Source organism: Erpetoichthys calabaricus, chromosome 6, assembly GCF_900747795.2.
Source record: "Erpetoichthys calabaricus chromosome 6, fErpCal1.3, whole genome shotgun sequence".
In the NCBI taxonomy this organism is placed as follows: Eukaryota; Metazoa; Chordata; class Cladistia; order Polypteriformes; family Polypteridae; genus Erpetoichthys; species Erpetoichthys calabaricus.
Window position 1 is genome coordinate 184,564,463 of NC_041399.2, and position 22,349 is coordinate 184,586,811.

Here is a 22,349-nt window from a genome sequence, read left to right on the forward strand (position 1 = left end):
CCACTAAGTGCGCTCCTTTGGCAGCCGTGCAGTACGTGAGCAGCTTGTGCTGTCAAATTTCAAGTGCAGTTGTCACTTTGCCTTTTTTTCCAGCACCTCTCAACAATAAACATTGATGCTGAAAGCTGTGTTCACTTTTTTTAAAATACTTTATTTTACATGAACTTTTTTTGCTAGTTCCTTTTAAACTCATTTTTAAAAATATATTTTAAATAAGACCCTTGCAGCGCTCTCGTGCTGTGTTTACCAGGACGTGCTCTTGCTTTAACTCTCACGAGTTGGCGCCTCGCTTCATTAGATGAATTAGCCTTAATACTCGGCCGAGACCTACATGGCAGGTGCTGTGTATCAGGGATCTCCATCTTCTGGCATCCTGGTTTATTGCCTTTCTTCTTTAGGCATCACCATTTCCCAAAATAGGAATATTAATCAGTCCACCACCTAGAAAACAAAGAATAAACTGGGGGTGAGAATTAGTAATTTCTCAGTACAATACTAAAGCCCATGTCACAATAGACGAGTTTTCCAGTGATTTTCAGTCAGAACTTTCATTTACATAATCAGCCAGTCGGCGGTGCACTCCCATGAAGCCCATCAGACTGAGGCCAACTAGTCTGTGACTGCCTGCGATAAAACCAATCAGGTGAAGTTAAACAGGTTTGATTTTTGTCTTGGGTCATACGGGCAGGCTGTGTCTGCAGAAGAGCTGGCAACCAATGAATGCTCATCCAGAAGTAGAATGCATAGAATGTAGCAATGAGGCATAAGGAACATGCGTGTTTTGATCCTCACAAACAGAATAGAGGCTCGTCTTTTGACAGATAGATAGATAGATAGATAGATAGATAGATAGATAGATAGATACTTTATTAATCCCAATGGGAAATTCACATTTTCCAGCAGCAGCATACTGATACAATAAATAATATTAAATTAAAGAATGATAATAATGCAGGTGAAAAACAGACGATAACTATGTATAATGTTAAATGTTAACGTTTACCCCCCCGGGTGGAATTGAAGAGTCACATAGTTTGGGGGAGGAACGATCTCCTCAATCTGTCAGTGGAGCAGGACAGTGACAGTAGTCTGTCGCTGAAGCTGCTCTTCTGTCTGGAGATGATACTATTTAGTGGATGCAGTGGATTCTCCATAATTGATAGGAGCCTGCTGAGCGCCCTTCTCTCTGCCACAGATGTTAAACTGTCCAGCTCCATGCCAACAATAGAGCTTGCCTTCCTCACCAGTTTGTCCAGACGTGAGGCGTCTTTCCTCTTAATGCTGCCTCCCCAGCACACCACCGCGTAGAAGAGGGCGCTCACCACAACTGTCTGATAGAACATCTGCAGCATCTTATTGCAGATGTTGAAGGACGCCAGCCTTCTAAGGTAGTATAACCGGCTCTGTCCTTTCTTGTACAGAGCATCAGTATTGGCAGTCCAGTCTAATTTATCATCCAGCTGCACTCCCAGATATTTATAGGTCTGCACCATCTGCACACAGTCACCTTTGATGATCTGGGTCTATGAGGGGTCTAGGCCTCCTAAAATCCACCACCAGCTCTTTGGTTTTGCTGGTGTTCAGGTGTAGGTGGTTTGAGTCGCACCATTTAACAAAGTCATTGATTAGGTCCCTATACTCCTCCTCCAGCCCATTCCTGATGCAGCCCACGATAGCAGTGTCATCAGCGAACTTTTGCACACGGCAGGACTCCGAGTTGTATTGGAAGTCCGATGTATATAGGCTGAACAGGACCGGAGAAAGTACAGTCCCCTGCGGCGCTCCTGTGTTGCTGACCACAATGTCAGACGTACAGTTCCCAAGACGCACATACTGAGGTCTGTCTTTAAGATAGTCCACGATCCATGCCACCAGGTATGAATCTAATCCCATCTCTGTCAGCTTGTCCCTAAGGAGCAGAGTTGTGTTGAAGGCGCTAGAGAAGTCTAGAAACATAATTCTTACAGCACCACTGCCTCTGTCCAAGTGAGAGAGGGATCGGTGTAGCATATAGATGATGGCATCCTCTGCTCCCACCTTCTCCTGATATGCAAACTGCAGAGGGTCAAGGGCGTGTTGAACCTGTGGCCTAAGGTGGTGAAGCAGCAGCCTCTCCATGGTCTTCATCAAATGTGATGTCAGAGCAACAGGCCGAAAGTCATTCAGCTCACTAGGACGTGATACCTTTGGGACTGGGGTGATGCAAGATTTTTGATACAAGTCTTTCTGGTGTGTTGTGTTTTACATATTAAAGAAAAAAGGGCCCGGCTGAGTCTGAGGCTCAGCTTTCTGCAGATGTTAGCCCTTTACACAATGTCAGCTTCATCAGGCAGCTCGGGGGCTTTGGACCTCACAACAGAGGCTGATATCTATTAATATATATTAAGTTGGAAGGTTGGGAGACAAAGTCAGAGAGGCGAGATTGCTTTGGTTTGGACATGTGCAGAGGAGAGAGGCTGGGTATATTGGGAGAAGGATGTTAACTTTTTAGGGGCTGAATATTTTTTGCAGGCAACTCACTTTTCTGAAGAGCACACAAAGCAAAGGTTTCATATGTTGCTGTGGCTGCTGTCGGCGCCTGTTCGGGGTCTCTGGTGGCTGTGTAGGGGTGCCGCTCGATGGCCGGCAGGAATGCGTGGCTGCCTGACTGTCTTCATATGGCAGTGTGACACAGTCTGGTTTGTACTTCCTGTCATCGTAAGTGGCAGTCCTCCCAGGCAAACGTTGCCGTAGGCGCATCAGCTACACAAGTGTGTGTTCAGCACTGCAATCAGCTGGGGGCCGACCGACCGATCAGCTGAAGCCGGTTCCTCACTTTCGTCTTCAGTCTGACAAGTCAGAGTCCAAGTCGGCAATAATACGCAAAACGTCGTGCACTGAATATTTTGCTTTGTACTTTTGCTTTGATGCCATTTTAGAGGTTGTTTGCTCTTCGCTACTCATGCATGCACAGATAATCGAGGTCAAATCAACAAAGTTGACTTTCCTTCTAGCAAAGAGAGCCAAACTAAAACAATGCAGCATGTTTTATGGCTGATTACCGTCCTCTACTCCTGAATTTCGACAAAAGTCGACATCCGCCCTGAAAGAGTTAAGGATAGAGCTGCCAGGGAAGAGGAAAAGAGGAAGGCCTAAGAGAAGGTTTATGGATGTGGTGAGAGAGGACATGCAGGTCAGGTGATGGGTGTAACAGAACAAGATGCAGAGGACAGAAAGATATGAAAGAAGATGATCCGCTGTGGCAACCCCTAATGGGAGCAGCCGAAAGAAGAAGGATATATATTAAGTATAGTGACAAAATGGAAAAAGCAATTAAAAAAAAAGTGCAGAGATTGCTGCTGAACTCACTGCAGCCATTAACTGTTCACACTGCGCCAGTACAGCATTTGCTCCGTCAGGCAGCATGCTATTGGCTGTCAGAAAAAGGGGGAAGCACACCTGTGCTGGAAAGTTGTAACCCAGTCGGTAAAGCAGACAAGCCCAGTAAATTTCAGTCATGTAATCTGACATGGTGAAGCCAACAAGAACAGCAACTGCTGTTAGCAAGTCTCAAATAAGTCACGACAAAAAGTCACATAAGGTGACATCGGCTTAAGCAAGACAGAAATGAAATGCATGCCGGCATTCAAGAAGAATCCATCTCATAGCTCAAACAAACCATACTTTAAAACAAAAAGGTAAAAAGATTTACCAACAAAAATGCTCCTAACCAGGATACATTTAACTTAAAGAAATGAGCTTAATTACTAGAGGCCTTCAAATGTCGCTCGCTCTTTGACAGTAACAGCACTGAATAAAGCAAGTTTTTGTAGCTATCACCCAATCAGGGTGCAGCATTTGTGTATAATTTTCATCTGTTTAAAACACATTCAAGCTTTGGAATGTAAAGAATAAACTGATAAACAGAAAAGGACTTACATTGCTATTTTTTAGCGAGTACTTCCTTTTTCTCTAGAGTAAAGCCTGGTCTTTGTGAAATCTGGAGGACAATTTGGCGCACACACGGACGAGTGGTTGTTGCTTTTCCAAACCCTTTGAGAAGAAGCAGGAAGCTTCTCTTCATGGCACCTGTTAAATTTCCTTGGCAGTCGTTTGCTTTGCTCAGCAGCTCCACTTCCCTTCTTCTTAATCACCACGCTGTAGTTTGAGCCCCCCACACTGCCTGTGCGGTCCTGCGTTGAAAGAATGCAGGGACTCGGTGATGCTCTTTGTTGTACATGCTGTGGCTTGGTGAATGGGGCTGGCTGCCTAGGCTTTTAAACATAATGGAGAAAATGATTGTGTTAACTGCGATGAACTGGAAGAATCAGAATTTAAAACACCCCACACCATTCTAGATGCATAAATTATAGAAAAAAAAGGACCAAGTCTTTGCTTGTGTTTGGAGAAGACATAGTTGGAGTTTTCCTATCCAACTCTTGCTGTCTTGAGGTTAGCAGCCACACAGACACTGTGCAGCTACTGGCTGTCTCTTCTTGTTATGCCTGCAGATTCTCTAGAAAGCCTAAAACATTTTCTCTTTTATGGGTTCATCCATTTTAATTAGGTGTTGATAACTGTTATGTTTGAGCCAGGGCTCCCTGGATTTCAAAGTCCTCTTTATATTTCTTGTGTTTATGCTAATATTTTAGTTTCTATGTGTCTATGCATCTTTTATTATATCCCCCAAGATGCCGGACCACCTGCCATCACCATTAAGGGAATGCCCTCACAGCCTTCCCACACACCCTTGTGGTTTATTGAATGTGCTCAGGGTGCAGGTGAGCTCTAGTGTCTTATTGCTTTGCTTATGATTTATTGTTCTGGATTTTGTCCTTTCACTCTTTTTTACTACTATTTTTGGATTTTTGTACATTGTTTGTTAAAGGACTGCCTAATTTAGGCAACTACTTCTTTGCCTTTTGTGCCCATTAGAGCCTCCTTTATTTAACAGAGCTTTTTGAAACTGTTTTTCTTTATAAAGGTTCTACATTTGCCCTTTTCTTCACTAGCTGGGGTTTAATGGTTTTCCCCCTCTAGTAGGTAGTCAGAGGTATTTTTGGAGCTCTGTTTGCTAAGGTTCTCTCTCCAAGTTCATGACAGATGCACCTTTGTCTTTAAAGAAGTCTACACAGCGGTAGCAACACTGTCATGTAGTAGTGAGCATTACCGGAGATTGGGTTTTAATCTTCAAGCTGTACTATATCAATAAGTTATCCAATAAGCTGCTGGAGGGGGTCTACAATGTGGTTGTGATTCTGATATTGTTGACTGACAGTTTTGTTTTTAATACTGGTGTTTGTTTCATAATATGAATCTACAGTTACATGAGCTCTTGCTTTTAGTGTGTGAATTTAATATGGGTAGCAACTCTACTTATGGCCAGTAGGGGGTGCTATTAAACTAACATGGAGCTCTACAAAGCTGTTCTCATTTAATTAGCTGGTCTTTTGTTATTCTTCAGTCAAACAAACACAACACTGTGAGTTTTGCATTTACAAGACATTTAGAAATATTTGTATTTTTCCATAGTTTAAAATGCTTAAGTCTGTTTTGTTGTTTTATTAATTTGCATTTTTCTGTGTAGCTTTCCCCCTTAATTGTATGCTAATGATGACAAATAACATCGAGCAGAGCAGACCCCAGGGCAAACAACACTGAACGGTGAAAGGCAGAAACTACTAAAGTGCTCATTAGTGAATAATGGGCTAAATAACAGAATATCTGGAAAAACAGAAGGCTAATCATAATTAGAATAAAAACTCTTGAAAACTAACTTAAAAACACTAAATTACCCCCATATAATAAGCATAAAGGCTTGGCACATTCCATTAAAAATGACCTAAGTTAGTTTTATAATATCTACATTGACCCCCAAGATACAGAAGCTGGGAAAAAGCAGCTTGCTTATTTAGGTGTTGGAACAAAATCCTGCAGCCACGTGGGGTCCTCAGGATTGAGTTTATGAACCACTACCTTAAACTAATAGTTCAGGGCTGCTGGGGACCCCTGTTAAAATGTTAAGAACCCTCCAAGCTGCTAGAGGGCAGTATTGAGCCCCGTCATAGTATATGGCTGGGCACCACCAGGACAGCCCATTTGGAACTCACCATAGTTTATCTATGGTAGCCCTAACCTGGAAGGCACAATCTGGGGCCACTGGGGAGGAACTTCTTACCAAAAGCCCCATGGCCTTAATATATTACCTGGAAGACCCAAACATAGTAGGCAGGACTTGCCTGAAAGCAGTAATGGGAAGACGATTAAAAGCCCTTTCCAGTCAACAGAACAGGGAGGTTGGAGTTGAGAGGTGCTTGTCAACATGGGCTCCATTGGTGGACCAGAAAGTAGAGAAAAGTGTGGAGCCTTGTGTGTACACTACAGTGAGTAAGTAGACGTGGCACCTCAATGGGGTAGCCAGCACTACATAGGATGGCACAGAAGGTGTAGACTTGGTTCTTTTCACCTTATTGTAGATATTTAATTTTGACTTGTTAAAATTGCATCTCAGGGATTTCAAATTGTGTTTTAATTATCTAAAAGTACATTTAAAATATCTGACATTTTGTCTAATCAATGCAATTCCATACAATATACATTATTCCCTTTCCAGCTCACCTCTTTTATTAAATTAAATGAAGTTCTGTATTTTAACACATTCTTGTTCACCAGACAGTGGAGTTGTGTTGCATGTTGGTTGGAAGAAAATTTCACTTTTCTCTGTACGCATGACAATACTGCCACCATTATTGCTAATACTACTACTTCTGCTACTTCTATTCTATATTTCACTAATTCATCTCTCGTTCATCTCATTGTTCCTGCACTAATCAGCAACACTAGGCTGAGTTACACTTGACCTGGGCCAGCAAACTGATAAAGTGGCTCTGCAATTATTCTACATTGACTGAAATGAATTTGACCTCATTAAGAATCAAAAATATATTACCTGGTATCAAGCAATGTGAAAGATGTTTTAAAATTACATACATAACAGCAGTTATTACTCTTAATTTGTCCTCTGAAAATGATGTTAATGAAATACTTGGACCTTCTTACCGTTGAATTAATGACATAAAACACCTCATGAAGACCAACAAACAGGCCACAGTTTTCATAGCATTTGAAGTACCTCTTTCCATTAAGTGTTCCGTCGTGTTTGCCACCTGTAAACATAATTATTTTAACCATTAAAAAGTTATAAAGAAAACAGTCAATGAAATTCATTTTTATATATTTTTCTATGTTTTTATACATTTGAGTACTGATATACACTGTATGTTATAGAACAGAAGATTTCTACTGCCTTGCCTAAATATGGAAAACTTGATCATGTGATAAGTTGTTTATCTGAGGTTACTTTTTTACAGTGTAGCTGTCATTTCTTAGCGGTGTTTCTATACTTATATCAACCACAACACTAAAGCCACCTGCCTAATATTGTGTAGGTCTCCCTCGTGCTGCCAAAACACCTGTGACCTGCTGAGGCATGGACTCTACAAGAGCTCTGATGGCCGTTAGCCGTTAGCAGCAGATCCTTTAAGTCCTGTAAGTGTTGCGGTGGGAACTCCGTGAACGGGACTTGTTTTTCCAGCACATCCTACAAATGCTTGATCAGACTGACATCTGGGGAATTTGGAGACCAAGTCAGCACCTTACACTCTTTGTCATGTTCCTCAAACCGTTACTGATTAATTTGTGAAATGTGGCAGGGCTCATTATCCTGCTGAAAGAGGCCACTGACATAAGGGAATATGTTTACATTAAATGGTGTATGTGGTTTGGAAAAATCTTTAGGTAGATGCTACATGTCAAAGTAACATCCACGTGAATGCCAGGACCCAAGGATTCCCAGCAGAGCATTGCCAAGCCTGGGTAAACTCAGAAAATTGCCATTAAACCAGTAATGAGGACTATGACAGGCCCAAATCCAAATGTAAGCTTATATTGTTTGTAATACTAGGGAAACCCCTTTGAAAGATTCTTTCTCCTTTGTACTGCACATAACAGTATGTTTAACAGGAGGAATATATTAACCAAATTAGGCCAATGCTGCAGTAATTTTCTCTTGCAGTATTCAAAGAAGAACATGGTTTTTAAATGAATTTTTTAGGGCTGCTTGTAATAATATTGATCGTCACTGTTCGTCCTTTGTAATAATACCTTCAATATCTACTGTATTGTGGTAGGTGGTAGAAGATACCACTGAAAACTCAAAGTACTATCAGATGATTTAGAAAATAACTATGGACCTTACCTAGTAGAAAAGCTGAAAATCTATACTTCTAATGCTGACAAGTGGAATAATATACAGTAAATACAAATAAAATAATAAAGACAAGCAGGTTTGTCTTTTCTCCAGGCAGGATTCAGTAAGCTGCAAAAATTATTAGAAGTGGATAATGGGCTGAGATGTGAATGTAATGCATGACCAGTAGGGTGCAGTGCAGCCTCCCCAATCTCAGACACCAGCACACAGACAGAGTCCCGGGTTCAAATAAGTGATTTATTTATCGGCTAATTCCTTCACAATGGGGTACAATAAGCACAACACTTCTTCTCTGTGTTCCTTCCTTTACTCCACACCTCCAGGTAAGATTTGTCTTCCAACTCCCAAGAGGAGGCTGGACGGCTTTCTTTTATGTCAGAACCGGGTATATTTCTAAAACCAGGGCATACTTTGACGGAAGCACTTCTGAGTCAGAAAGGAAGCCTTTTAAAACAAGGAGTCCCTCTTCCTGCAGCGCCCCCAAGCGGCACCCAAGGACCCCAACAGGAGTACAACTCCCATATATACCTGTGGGCATCCCTACTGGGTCCACACCAGTGGAGCATTGCCATCTATTAGACTGTGGAAGGAACTGCCCTGAATGCACCAACTTCCCCACATTATTCATTCCTTTGCTTCAGTCACATTGCGGCCAGATTATGCCTCCTTCCATGCTGTCCTTCCGTTACAGTATCCTAGCCGGGAACTATTCCAGCACAGCACTCGCAACTGTTACTTCAGCCTGCCTAGAGTGATCTTCCTAAATACTAAGACAACACTGAAGCCAGAAAAACAGGACGAAAGGTAATAAAAGAGACCTCTGGTTAAACTCAGAGTGAGCTGGGAGTAGCTGACTATCAGATTGAAGAAGTAGAATATCCATGAGATATCTCATTTTGTATTCCTATTTGTAGTATTCCTAGTTGTGTACATTTCACAGGATTAGTCTTTGCACAGGTGTATGACAATTACCTCAGTGCAATAAAAAAATAAGGCCAGCTTAATCAACCACTGGTGTTGCTTTAACAATTTAGGACTTTACACTGAAGAAAAACACAGGTAAAAAACTTACTTACTTGGTTCATCTAGCTCCAGGCCCAAATATACAGCATTAGGAACTGCTGAATTATCCAAATGGCCAATATAAACAACTGTTCCAGATTTATTTCCATTTACAATGACGTAATCATTCAGTTTGACTTGTAATTTCTGGCTAAGAAAGAAAGGTAGCTTAATAAGGAATGAGTTAAAATGTGTCTCAGCTGACTTATGTCAGTCTTTTATAAATACACTCGATCTTAAATCCCTGAACATCTAGATGTGCACATCTGAATCTCTGCACATCAATCTAGTAGTTTCAACAGTCTCCTTCTTTAAAAGGAGCCATTAGTTTATAGACTAATGCAGTGGTCAAAGCAGATAAGGACAGCAACCAAAAGGGCAAATCAAGTGTCCAGATCTTTAGCTGACCAAGATTTATTATGCATACTGCAGCAATAAAAGTAAACATATGACTGACTTTTTAGAAACTGGGGTTTCTGCTGTACATGTGTGCTTAACAAATTTAATGTAACAGTAAACTAGCTATACAAATTGTCGCTGGCTGTTTTTCTGATCAACCTGGGTACAAGTTAAGCAGCTATTTTTCCCCTTTTTCCTTTGTTCTTGCGCATATTGAATGACAAATTACTGAATGTAGTACTCTGGGTGAATTGTGTGCATTTTGTTTAAGCAAATCAGGTCTCCAGAAAGGGATTTCAAGAACATCTTCCATACTGTAGGCCCTCAAGATACACTTTAGTGACTGCAGTTTTTAAAATATATTTCATTTATCTTTTCTGCTACTGCCCAAAGCAATACTTAAAAAAAGAAAAACTAACGATTTGCATCATTTCATTATTCCTAAATAAATAAACTGGCTAAATCAATAATATCAATTGTTATATGTCATTTTAAATGACAGATGGTATAAAGAATAATGACATTGAAGTGTATTAACTCAATATTTTTGTACATAAGAATGTAAGAAATGATCTCAAAGCACAGATGAGTCTTTTGCTAATAGTAACTGATACAATATACAAAAAAGACAGATAACAGAAATGCAAAAAGTCAAAATTTTAATTCTGCTATACAGAGTATGGATTTCTAATTTTGAAATTAACTAAAACCTTTGAGAGAATAAGGTCAATAGTTTCTTAATAAGTAAAAATTCCAAAGGATATAAAAGAAAAAAAAAAACATTACATAATTTAAAAGTATCTGAAAAGTCTAGGCGAAAGCAAATTGTACAGTTGCAAGAAAAAGTATGTGAACCTTTTGGATAAACCTGATTTTCTGCATGAATTGGTCATAAAATGTGATCTGATCTCCATTTAAGTCACAAGTAAAGATACACACAATATGCTCACGCCAATAATACACATACAACTTTAATCTGTAATGTCTTTATTGAACAAACCCATCAAACATCACGTGTGTGCAGTAGAAAAGGCAGGTGAACCCTTGACTTTAATAACTGGTCAATCCTCCCTTGGCAGCAATGACCTCTAACAAGCTCTTCTGGTAGCGGCAGATAAAAACCTACTAAATGTTCAAAAGGATTTTGGATCATTCTTTGTAACAGGACTGCTCCAGCTGAACTATATTCTTCAGGTGTGAACGGCTGTCATAAAGGCATTCCACATCCTCTCTGTTGGGTTAAGGTCTAGGTTCTAACTAGGCCTCTCCAAAAAGAGTATTTTCTTTTTTATGAAATCGTTCTGTGGTAGATTCATTTTGATTTTAGGGCCATTGTCCTGCTGTGCTGCATCAGCCAATTTCTACTGAGCTTCAGCTGGCAGCCAGCCATCCTGGCGTTAGCTTGTAGGATACCTGGGTAAACTTAGGAATTTTTTACCCCTTGGTGAAGGAAAGCTGTTCAGGCCTTGTTTCAGCAAATAACCCCCAAATAATGATGTTCTCTCCACTGCACTGCACTGCTGGGAAGATGTTTTCATGTTGGTATGTACCATCCTTTTTACAATATACTGTATGCACTGCTGCATATTCTTCCTGAACAGTTCAAACTTCCCTTCAATACTTCATAAAATATTTTCCCAAATAGCTTCCCCTTGGTGTTTTTCTATGGTCACTAAGTGTGTTCAATGTCTTGTGTATAGCAGACTATGAACAGAGAAGTTAATGTGTTCCATAGATTCCTTCAAGCTTTTAGCTGTTCCTCCTGTGTTCTTTTTGACCTCATCAAGGGATCTTTTCTAGTAGCCACAGTACTAAATCGTCTTCTTTTATACAGTTTGTCTAAGTGTGGACTGATGACTACCTTAACTCTTACTTTGTAACTCTTTCCAGCTTTATGCAAATGAACAATTTTTAATTGTAGATCGCTCTTTTATGAGGCATGCTTCACAACAGTGGCTGCTTCTTGTGAACAGCATAAATCAAAATGTTTGAGTCTTTTTTTATAGGTTATTAAAAGTATTTTTAAACTACACTTCCAACCTTGTTTCGAGGACTGGACTCCAGGTTTGCTAACTATTGACTCCAGTTAGCTTTTATTGGAGTCATTAGCCTAGACGTTCCCATACTTATCCAGTCCTCACCTGTGAATGTTTGAATGATGTAGTCAATATGCACAAGAACAATATAATAATGTGTGCATTATTAGTTAAATCAGCTTGTGTTTGTTCATTACTGTAACTTAAATGAGGATCAGACCAAATTTTAAATACACTGAGCAAACTGTCCTCAAATTTGATATTACTAAGATAGCTATTCAGTCTAAGATTAAAATTAAGTACATTATTAATTAAAGTGTATTTAGAAGAGTACTAAATGAGTGTAATTTTAGGACCACTAAAAGAAATTACATTATTTCAGAGCTCTTGGATAAGTGGCAATGTTTTATCACAAAAAATTGTTTGCATGCTCTTATACAGTAAGACATTGGCTTAGGAAGTAAAACATGTAGACTTGTGTCAAAGAACAATCATGCCTACAAGATACTGAGAAGTTTTTATTATTCATTATAAATCCAAATTCTCGTTTTTATTTTTCTTCTGTTTTTGCTTTGCCATGTTTAGCAACTGTGCCAAAAAGATAAAAGTTAATACAACGTGTTACTAATATTCTACATTACAGAATACACAATTGAACATAAAGTATATTAATGGTAGAAACTGACAGTGTGAAATATCAAAACATTTAATGTAGGTAAAATAATAGCTTTTAAAGCTGAAAAAAGTACAGTAAGCATGCTCACCTTTGATAATTATCTAGAGTTTTTAATTCTTCATGGTTGTTTCTGCTGTTGTCCTGGCTGCCAAAGAAAGAGGTGCAGCTTGAACAAAGGCAACCAATCATTGGAAAAGGAAACAAAAAGGAGACCAGACTGGATTCAGCTGGCATATCACTGCTGGGGCAAAGCAGAAGATAAAGACTGAAGACTTAATAACAGCATTTTTTTACTCACTGGTTACTACAGTACATCAGCTCTTCTGAAAAAGTGGATAAGTTATCTGAGTTAGAGAAGCTTTACTTATGGTACCGTATTTAGTCTTACAAATTAAATTGAAGAACATAGAGTTTCTGTTTTTTAAATTTTCATCTAAAAGGTCATAATTATTACATAATGACTATTGAAAGAGTACTATCTAAAACAAAAAAAGATCCTGAAAACTTTAAACCTGAGAGATAATGTACAATTGCATGATGAATGCAATGTATGTGATGCTGTTTCAGGGGTTTCCAAAAACTCCTCTTATTCTCACATTTTATGAATGTGCCTATAGTCCTTCTTTGTTAACCCCACCACTGACGTTGCCTAGCAAAGACAACACAAGTGCATTGAAAAACAATGGATTGACACTACATGATGTCAGTTTTGGTCTTACAGTGGGATGAAATAAAGTTATGAAAAGTAATATGAAGCAAACATGACATTGCATCAATTAAGACAAAATGCATAAATAAGCACAAAATCTAGACATCTGTTTCTGCAAGATGAATGTTAAAGAAACGTTAAACACATGCCACAAAAGAAATGCATATTTTTATCAAAAGAGAGCTTACTGGATATAATAACATCAATGTAACAAATAATGTAACATAAAAATGGGTTATGCCTGCTCTAACAGCAATATTTGTGCAGCACTGCACTCACAGCTATTACAGTGCAGCATAACTGAGGTGAATGTTGGATGCCACCTGACAGTTTATTAAGACAGCTAAAGCTCATTTTCCATATGCCTATATTGTGCTTCAAACATACTGCAGTTTTGCTGGTGTGTCAATGTGTACTGTTTTTCAAACGCCATTTGTTGGTAAGTTACAGGTTTCAGCTTATTTGTAGAAAAGGAGATGACCACAAACTTATCACCAGCAGTTAACCATGAGCAAACTCGCTGTTTCTTTCCTTCTGACACACTGCCATATTGGCCCACATGAAGGCATAATGGATACGCCTAGGCCACTTTGCACCAATATCTATAAAAAAGTCCTTAGGCATTGCAAGTCAACTGCACATTCAATGCACTGAACCTTTATGGCAGGTGTAACTAGGCTCCAAGAGGCTTGAAGTAACAACTGGCATCAACTACTAGTACAACCCACATGATTTAACTTAAATAATGTGCAAGTGCTGGATTCATAAGGTGGTGATTGGAGACAAAGACACAAACACAGGATTCAATGGATATCTTTATGAGTAGGTTTTCTTTATTGCAGCTACATTATCTCTCCCCAAGCATATCAACACCCAATTGCTGTCCTTCCTTTTCTCTCGTCTTCATAACCAAACAGTACAGAAAACATCTCCTTCAAAATAAAGCTAGCTTCAGCCTCTGAACATAGATTCTTCAAATATTTAAAGAACATAAAAATATAATTATTCATTCTGCAAATGCATTAATGCATTTCACCATGAAAATTATATCATCCAGTCAAGTATAAATCTTAGTATTTACATATTTTTTATTCTCAAAAAATTTTAATGATGTGAATTTAATGTACACTATCTGACAAACACTGTATGTTGTTACAGAATATGGGAAACACTCATAAATTAATGATCTATCTTAAAAGTAAAATTTACAATGTTCTCAAAAATGCTTTTGGGAAACAAAGCATAACAGGTTTCTCTTGTCACCCATGCAGCCTTCACAATTCAAATAATTTACAATGCTTGGACCCCTCAGGCATTAGGAGAGAAAAAGATTTTCTGAGAAAAGTAAGTTCCCCCTTTCAGTAAGTCCCTTCATTTCAAGCAGAGTCATCAATTTCCTTATGACGTTATCAACCAGAACAGGAAAATACACACCAACATGAATATAGTATCTATTCAATCTAATGCAGAAGATAGCTATGTTGAATGTAATTTACTAGATTTCATAGTGAATATCATTGTGTTTGGTTCTAATACCATGGCTGGTTGTTGTCTGTGTAAATTTGGTGAAGCCTTCATGCTTGTCTGGGTGAGTATACCTCCATGTACTCTAGTGTTATACATACAGTATGTCCCTAAAGGTGTGTAGATTAAACTAAATGGCTCCTTTGGACTTGCTACACAATGAGCAAGTGCAGGTGTGTGTGTGGTAGTATTGCAATGCAAATGCACCAATAACAAGGGCTGTTCTTTTTCTTATACCTAGAGCTATGGAGATGGCCAATGGCCACCCTTAACCCTGAACTGGATTAAGCAGATTACAGAATGCATGCATGCATGTATCAACTCACATGTGATGATCTGCATGAAGCTGTCAAATTATATGCCAAATTTCATTGAATATGCATGTCTAGCAGCTTGCAATATCATATTTTTAGTTAACCATGGAAAAGTAAGCCAAAATAAACATGCAAAATGATAAGCACTTCTTTTGTGACTTTATCTGACTTAAAAGAGATCTAAAAATACAAGGATGCTGTGATGGTATTGTTTATTTTCATGTTGGTGTGTGAATCTAACTATAAATTACATACATTAATGTTCACAGAAATTCTCTCTTGTCAGGATTTGATCACCATAGAAGGAAAAAGAATTATGGTTTTGAGGCAATACATTCTTTTTACAGTGTAAGTATAAGAGTATAAGTCCATTTTGCAGCTTTCAAAGGAGACTGGGTTTAGACAGTTTGGAGTCTTTCCAAAATTTGTCATAGAGACTTAATCCAGTCTAAATATGCCAGGTAGCTCATTTTAAACATTCTTTATTTTCATTGTGTATATAAAAAAACTTCATGAATCCAGCATCTTGGATTTCATGTCCAGTCACATGTCTGCATGGGTCTTCGTCAGGTTATGAAGGTTGTCTTTCCATGTCCTACAGATACATTTATACAGTAAGGCTGATTGGTGACTATAAATTGTCCCCATTGTGTTTAAGCGTGGGAGTGCATGTGAATGCCCTTTGATGGACCTGTACATGGTTCTGCAAGGAATTGATATTGAGAATATTTGTATTAATGTAAAATTCTTTGGCTTTTGTGCAGTTGTTGTTAAATAATATTGTGCAAGGAGTTTTGAATCTTCCAGTTATTAACTGTTGAAATCCTTTTGCCTCTATAAATGAAAATGGGTGCTTTTACAGAAAAAAAACATAGTATACAGTGCAGGTTGTTAATTCAATTAATATCACTTAATTAAATAGTGTACTTCCCATTTTACATCTCAGAGAGCTGTCCACCTGCATACATTTTTAAATATTGTAAAATACAATATAACACTCAAACAACATGCAATAATCACCACAGTGTATGTCTTTAGACCATTTTGATTGCTAATGAAATATGTCTTGTCAAGTACACCTTATGTCTGCTGCAAAATAATAAGGCTTAACTGCTTACCTTATACCCTTAAATATCTCTTCATTGTGAGACACATGATGACAGAATTTGAATTTATCCATTTGTAAGTTGTCTGTCTGGTTTCTGTTCTGACCTGACCTGCTACTGCAGTTCTGAACTGGCCAAATTCCTGCTGTCTCTCGGTACTGCTTACACGTTGTTCGTAGCTTATAATTATTTAATCCAGCTTCATAGGGTGCCAGTCTTGACTTGTACTGAGAAGGTCCTGACTCGTATGTTGGAGATCTTTGCTTGCAATGAGGAAAACATGACTCACTGTATTGCCTGTATCGCTGTTTGGACAGAGATGATCCTAAGTCAAGTAATGAAGATCTTTGTCTACAATGAAAATACTGAAGTGAATCACAGCAAGGAGACACCAAATCATCTTGTGAATTATTTTTTTCAAAATGAAGGTACCCTGAGTTATGCACTGGAGATCTTGGTTCATAATGTGTAGAACCTGAGTCATGTTCTGGATCTGGTGATCTTGATTCACAGCATGGAGATCTAGACTCACATTGTGGAGAATGTGACTTGCAATGAGGAGATGCTGGATTATGCTGCGGGGAACCAGGATTGCAGTGTATAGATCTTGGTTCACAGCTGTGCAATGTTGTGTTTCCATGACTGCCCTGATGCAAAGCCTCATGTACTTGGTGCCGGCACTGATCCTAAAATGAAAAAAAAAACATATTTTAAACAAATACAGCTGTGGAATTGCAAAACAATATTTTGCTTTATTGTTGAAAATCTGGTTTAACACAAATGATATTATGGTACAAAAAAGAATGATTGTTAATGTAGTTTTATAATGTATACATTTTATATTACACTGAGCTACAAGTGTTAATTTTACTTGTGCAGACTGGATTATGTAAATTTATTGCACTTCAAGAAATAAGTATTTCTTAATTGGAGTAATTGCTAATGTCATTAGAGTAAAATTTATCCCCAGGTTGCTGGTAAAACTAATTATAGGCAGCTCTGTACAGTGTATTTGATTGTCAAAGGTTAACTCTTTACATTTTAAGTTGGACAAATGTGTATTTTACCTGCAAAAAAAAAAAAGTGTTAGCAGTTAGAGAAGGCAAAGGGTATCTGTGCTGTATAAAAGCAGCCATGGGCTAATATGAAGGTATTACCTCTGTCTGCCAGAGACGGGATCTTAGAAAATCAATCTGCTGCCATGCTTTACTCAGATCTTCTGTCAGTCGTGAGTTCAGCAGCAAGGCTACAAGTGACACATCAGTAATATCTTAGAATACGGAAGAAGAACAGCAGAAGCTAAAAAACAAGCTATTTCTAAATACTGATTTTTCACAAATTTAATTAAAAGTTTCTTGAAGGTATATTAAAGACACATTTTGCATTACTTTTTTCTATATTGGCCAAACTGGAGAAAGCCCAAACCAAAGAATTACAGTATATTCAATACAAAAGCTGGCAATAACAAGTTTTAATGGCTGCACTGTATTTTTGGTTGTGATTTAAAGATTGACTGGGTTCCCATTTTAGGATTGTTAATGTCACACACTTTGAGTGATTCTGCATTACAGATGAATAGCTAATAAAACCTGATGTATGGAAGGATTACTGAATATAATAATCTTACAGCTTACTGTCAAAACATTTAAAGCTTCTGTGTTCCTCTGATTTTATATCTTACATAATTCATTATTGCTTAAAGAAAGATATTCTTACTTTCCATTAATTGCTGTTCACACTTCTTTGAAACTGGCAGACTGGGGCAGCTGACTTGAACTTCCCTGGACACCATGACCTTAGATGATATACCTTGTTGCTCCTCCGAGTGTGATGACATGTTAAGGTTGGATTCAGGTGGCACTTCTGACTCACAGTTTCCCGGAAGCACTTGTGCTTCTGTTATCGACGGCAAAGGAGGTTTGCTAGGTTCTGAGTGACAGATGGCTTGCACAATCTGTACAGGTGGGCATAAAATTTAAGTGTGATTTCAAAACAGCTGCTCTTCTATGAAACTTTCAGCACTGTTTATACAGCAAATGCTTAAAAATTAAAAGAAGCCAGATATATTTTAACTGGTATTTAACAAAAGAGTTGTATCACGTGTAATATGTACAGTAGTATTATAACTTATAAGCTGGATGTTTGTTACCCTGGAAAACCCAGAAAGAAATACTGAGTCTAGAAAAAAAATTCTCTGTATATCTTCCAAGCCATATTATATACACTCTAAAAACTACAGTTAAGAGACATGTATGTATTTATACATATGCATGCATTGATATTATATGACAACTACAGAAAAACAGTCTCATTCACATTTGCTTTACCTTCTAACAGAATAGTAATATAATCAGAAAGGTTTGTAACTCATTTATCTTGGTCACTGTAACAGGCATGTTTTATACTTTAAGGCACCACATAGAAGTACATTTTTATTTTACTAACTTAATTGGAACATGTTTAATTATGTAAAATAATACATTTTAATCAAATATTTTATTACAATCAAAATGAATTTTTTTTTATTACATATTTATTTTTTCTAAATCACATGTGCTTTTGAGTAAAATGTAAACTTACAACATTTGATGTCAATTGAATTAATAACCAGATAAAAAAAAGTATGTACTATATTATATGGAAAAGACACAAAAGTTAACATTCTGCTCTAAGACATGGAAAAATGTGCTGTATCCAGGGTTGTGCTATTGATCCAAAGACTCCATAAACACTGGGCTTTACAATATGAGCTTACTGTATCTGTGCCTTGTAAGTCTTTCATTATGGTATATGAGTAAAGATGATGACAAAGAAACACAGGGAGAAAAGTAATTTATAATAGTAGAACTTCATAATGGAAGAAAAAAGTATATATTACATAAAATGTCAGTGGATACTAGTTCATATTTTACATCTGTTGTCAGCTGCCTGTGAGCAAGTGCAAAAATTTTGACATTCATTCAGGAAGGAAGAAACGTGTATTTAAAAAAGTGAATAAATGACAATGGCAGAAGTAATGAAAAATGGCTTTACTTAAAACCTTTATAGAACAATGGTATTTATTTTCTGGCTTTATTCCATCAATATTGATCTAAGCTTTTTTGCATACTGAGTATAGTTTGTACTATAGATACTGTATGTAGAGTTTAGGACTGCTTAATATTCTGGTCACTTTTGGCCTTGTTTTACAAGTTATTCTTTCTCTCCATACTGTGCCACTTAATTTAATGTACTGTATAGACTTTTTTATCCTATCTGTCAATATTTCATATCTTTGAAAAAATCTCTTTCTGCTCCTCTCATAAACTCTAGTTATATCTGGCAATAGGTTCCTGTTTTACATTTCAACATGTTTCATGTTTAATTTTACCTTGCTTTTACAATATTCAAAGTTAACTTCATTACCTATAGAAGGCTACAATAAGAAGGTGCATTCATCTCAGCTTTAGAAATTCCTCAACACTCTCCAGATCTATAATGAATGGTAGTGACTATATTACTTTGCATATACTCACTCTTCTGATTTACTACTATATATATATATATATATATAAACTAAATATATATATATATATATATATATTTATAATATATATACAGTGGTGTGAAAAACTATTTGCCCCCTTCCTGATTTCTTATTCTTTTGCATGTTTGTCACACAAAATGTTTCTGATCATCAAACACATTTAACCATTAGTCAAATATAACACAAGTAAACACAAAATGCAGTTTGTAAATGGTGTTTTTTATTATTTAGGGAGAAAAAAAAATTCAAACCTACATGGCCCTGTGTGAAAAAGTAATTGCCCTCTGAACCTAATAACTGGTTGGGCCACCCTTAGCAGCAATAACTGCAATCAAGCGTTTGCGATAACTTGCAATGAGTCTTTTACAGCGCTCTGGAGGAATTTTGGCCCACTCATCTTTGCAAAATTGTTGTAATTCAGCTTTATTTGAGGGTTTTCTAGCATGAACCGCCTTTTTAAGGTCATGCCATAGCATCTCAATTGGATTCAGGTCAGGACTTTGACTAGGCCACTCCAAAGTCTTCATTTTGTTTTTCTTCAGCCATTCAGAGGTGGATTTGCTGGTGTGTTTTGGGTCATTGTCCTGTTGCAGCACCCAAGATCGCTTCAGCTTGAGTTGACGAACAGATGGCCGGACATTCTCCTTCAGGATTTTTTGGTAGACAGTAGAATTCATGGTTCCATCTATCACAGCAAGCCTTCCAGGTCCTGAAGCAGCAAAACAACCCCAGACCATCACACTACCACCACCATATTTTACTGTTGGTATGATGTTCTTTTTCTGAAATGCTGTGTTCCTTTTACGCCAGATGTAACGGGACATTTGCCTTCCAAAAAGTTCAACTTTTGACTCATCAGTCCACAAGGTATTTTCCCAAAAGTCTTGGCAATCATTGAGATGTTTCTTAGCAAAATTGAGACGAGCCCTAATGTTCTTTTTGCTTAACAGTGGTTTGCGTCTTGGAAATCTGCCATGCAGGCCGTTTTTGCCCAGTCTCTTTCTTATGGTGGAGTCGTGAACACTGACCTTAATTGAGGCAAGTGAGGCCTGCAGTTCTTTAGACGTTGTCCTGGGGTCTTTTGTGACCTCTCGGATGAGTCGTCTCTGCGCTCTTGGGGTAATTTTGGTCGGCCGGCCACTCCTGGGAAGGTTCACCACTGTTCCATGTTTTTGCCATTTGTGGATAATGGCTCTCACTGTGGTTCGCTGGAGTCCCAAAGCTTTAGAAATAGCTTTATAACCTTTACCAGACTGATAGATCTCAATTACTTCTGTTCTCATTTGTTCCTGAATTTCTTTGGATCTTGGCATGATGTCTAGCTTTTGAGGTGCTTTTGGTCTACTTCTCTGTGTCAGGCAGCTCCTATTTAAGTGATTTCTTGATTGAAACAGGTGTGGCAGTAATCAGGCCTGGGGGTGGCTACGGAAATTGAACTCAGGTGTGATACACCACAGTTAGGTTATTTTTTATCAAGGGGGCAATTACTTTTTCACACAGGGCCATGTAGGTTTGGATTTTTTTTCTCCCTGAATAATAAACACCATCATTTAAAAACTGCATTTTGTGTTTACTTGTGTTATATTTGACTAATGGTTAAATGTGTTTGATGATCAGAAACATTTTGTGTGACAAACATGCAAAAGAATAAGAAATCAGGAAGGGGGCAAATAGTTTTTCACACCACTGTATATATATATATATGTGTGTGTGATCTCTAGGCAAACACATCTGATGATTGAGCTGTGGCTCCTTGAAATCCACATGAAGTAAAAAATGAGAAATACCAGAAATAAGTGAATTACAAGAAAGATATAGTGTGACAACAGAAAAAGTACCATATTCATTCTGAGTTTGGCTAGCTATGGAGACTTGCTTAAGTGAGACCTCAGAAATATTTTAAAGAGTAAATTCTCCAAAACAAGGACACAAAAACACATGAAAGAGCAAAGCTGAAACTCCAGCAAGAAGAGGTTACTAACGATTTTCCATGATTTTTATAACAATATGAACTCTTATTAAGGGACACTTAATTTGGGGATGCACAAAAGCCTCTTTTGATATAAGTACGTAAGTTTCCAATGCCTCTTAGAATCTACTATACAATAAAAGAAATTTGAGGAAATTACATAATTAATAGAATTTTACTTTATACAAAATCACCTTTTAGAAAGTACTTCAACTGAATCGTGTAAGTTTATATGAATTACTCTGATCACAGTTTTGAAATCTTGCAATACACAATTATTTTGAAAAAAGTTATGTGATTATTAATTACTTATAATACAAAACAATAAAGATAAAACGCATTTCAGCAAAACTATTTTTCTCTATACTTTGGGAAATGGTTGTTACCAGAAATATACTTATTTAGTGGAAGTATTAGGCAAGAATACTGAAGATTAATGAACTAAAAAAGTAGACTGTAAAGACTGACATTTTTGCTGATCTAAATGACTGCACCTTTAAAGACAATGCTGGTAAATAGCCTGAGACATAAAATATTTTTTACATAGAAGTGGTGTTTTTTTCACCTTATAGAGTTTCATATTGTGGTGCTGTTGTCATGTTACAGTAACTGTTGCTTGGTCTCTTGGGTGTAGTCAGTTGCTTTCTAGGAAATAATTATTTTCTTCATTCAGGCCAAATGTCTCTTGTTTCTAAAACTGAGGCACAGCTATTTTTTATGAATAGTCACCCACTGAGGCACAGGCATTCAAATCAGGTTCTCTTGGACTAAGGTGGCCTT

At 37.6% G+C, this 22,349-nt stretch overlaps 1 protein-coding gene across 2 annotated transcripts in view; it reads right to left on the reverse strand.

Moving 5' to 3' along the window:
* Nucleotides 1–224: 224 nt before the first annotated feature.
* The window catches only part of LOC114653978 (uncharacterized), a 40,070-nt gene continuing 17,945 nt past the window's right edge, over nucleotides 225–22,349 (reverse strand). The window contains exons 4-11 of one of the 2 annotated variants that reach the window (XM_028804488.2): nucleotides 17,791–18,028; nucleotides 17,232–17,320; nucleotides 16,087–16,760; nucleotides 12,510–12,566; nucleotides 9,325–9,461; nucleotides 7,039–7,145; nucleotides 3,919–4,253; nucleotides 225–441 (exon numbers count right to left, since the gene is read on the reverse strand). In XM_028804488.2, coding sequence (XP_028660321.1) covers nucleotides 3,930–4,253; nucleotides 7,039–7,145; nucleotides 9,325–9,461; nucleotides 12,510–12,566; nucleotides 16,087–16,760; nucleotides 17,232–17,320; nucleotides 17,791–18,028 — 1,626 coding nt within the window. In that variant the 3' untranslated portion in view covers nucleotides 225–441; nucleotides 3,919–3,929. Of the gene's footprint in view, nucleotides 442–3,918; nucleotides 4,254–7,038; nucleotides 7,146–9,320; nucleotides 9,462–12,509; nucleotides 12,567–16,086; nucleotides 16,761–17,231; nucleotides 17,321–17,790; nucleotides 18,029–22,349 lie in introns of those variants that run through there. The other variant, XR_007935307.1, reaches the window with a different exon arrangement.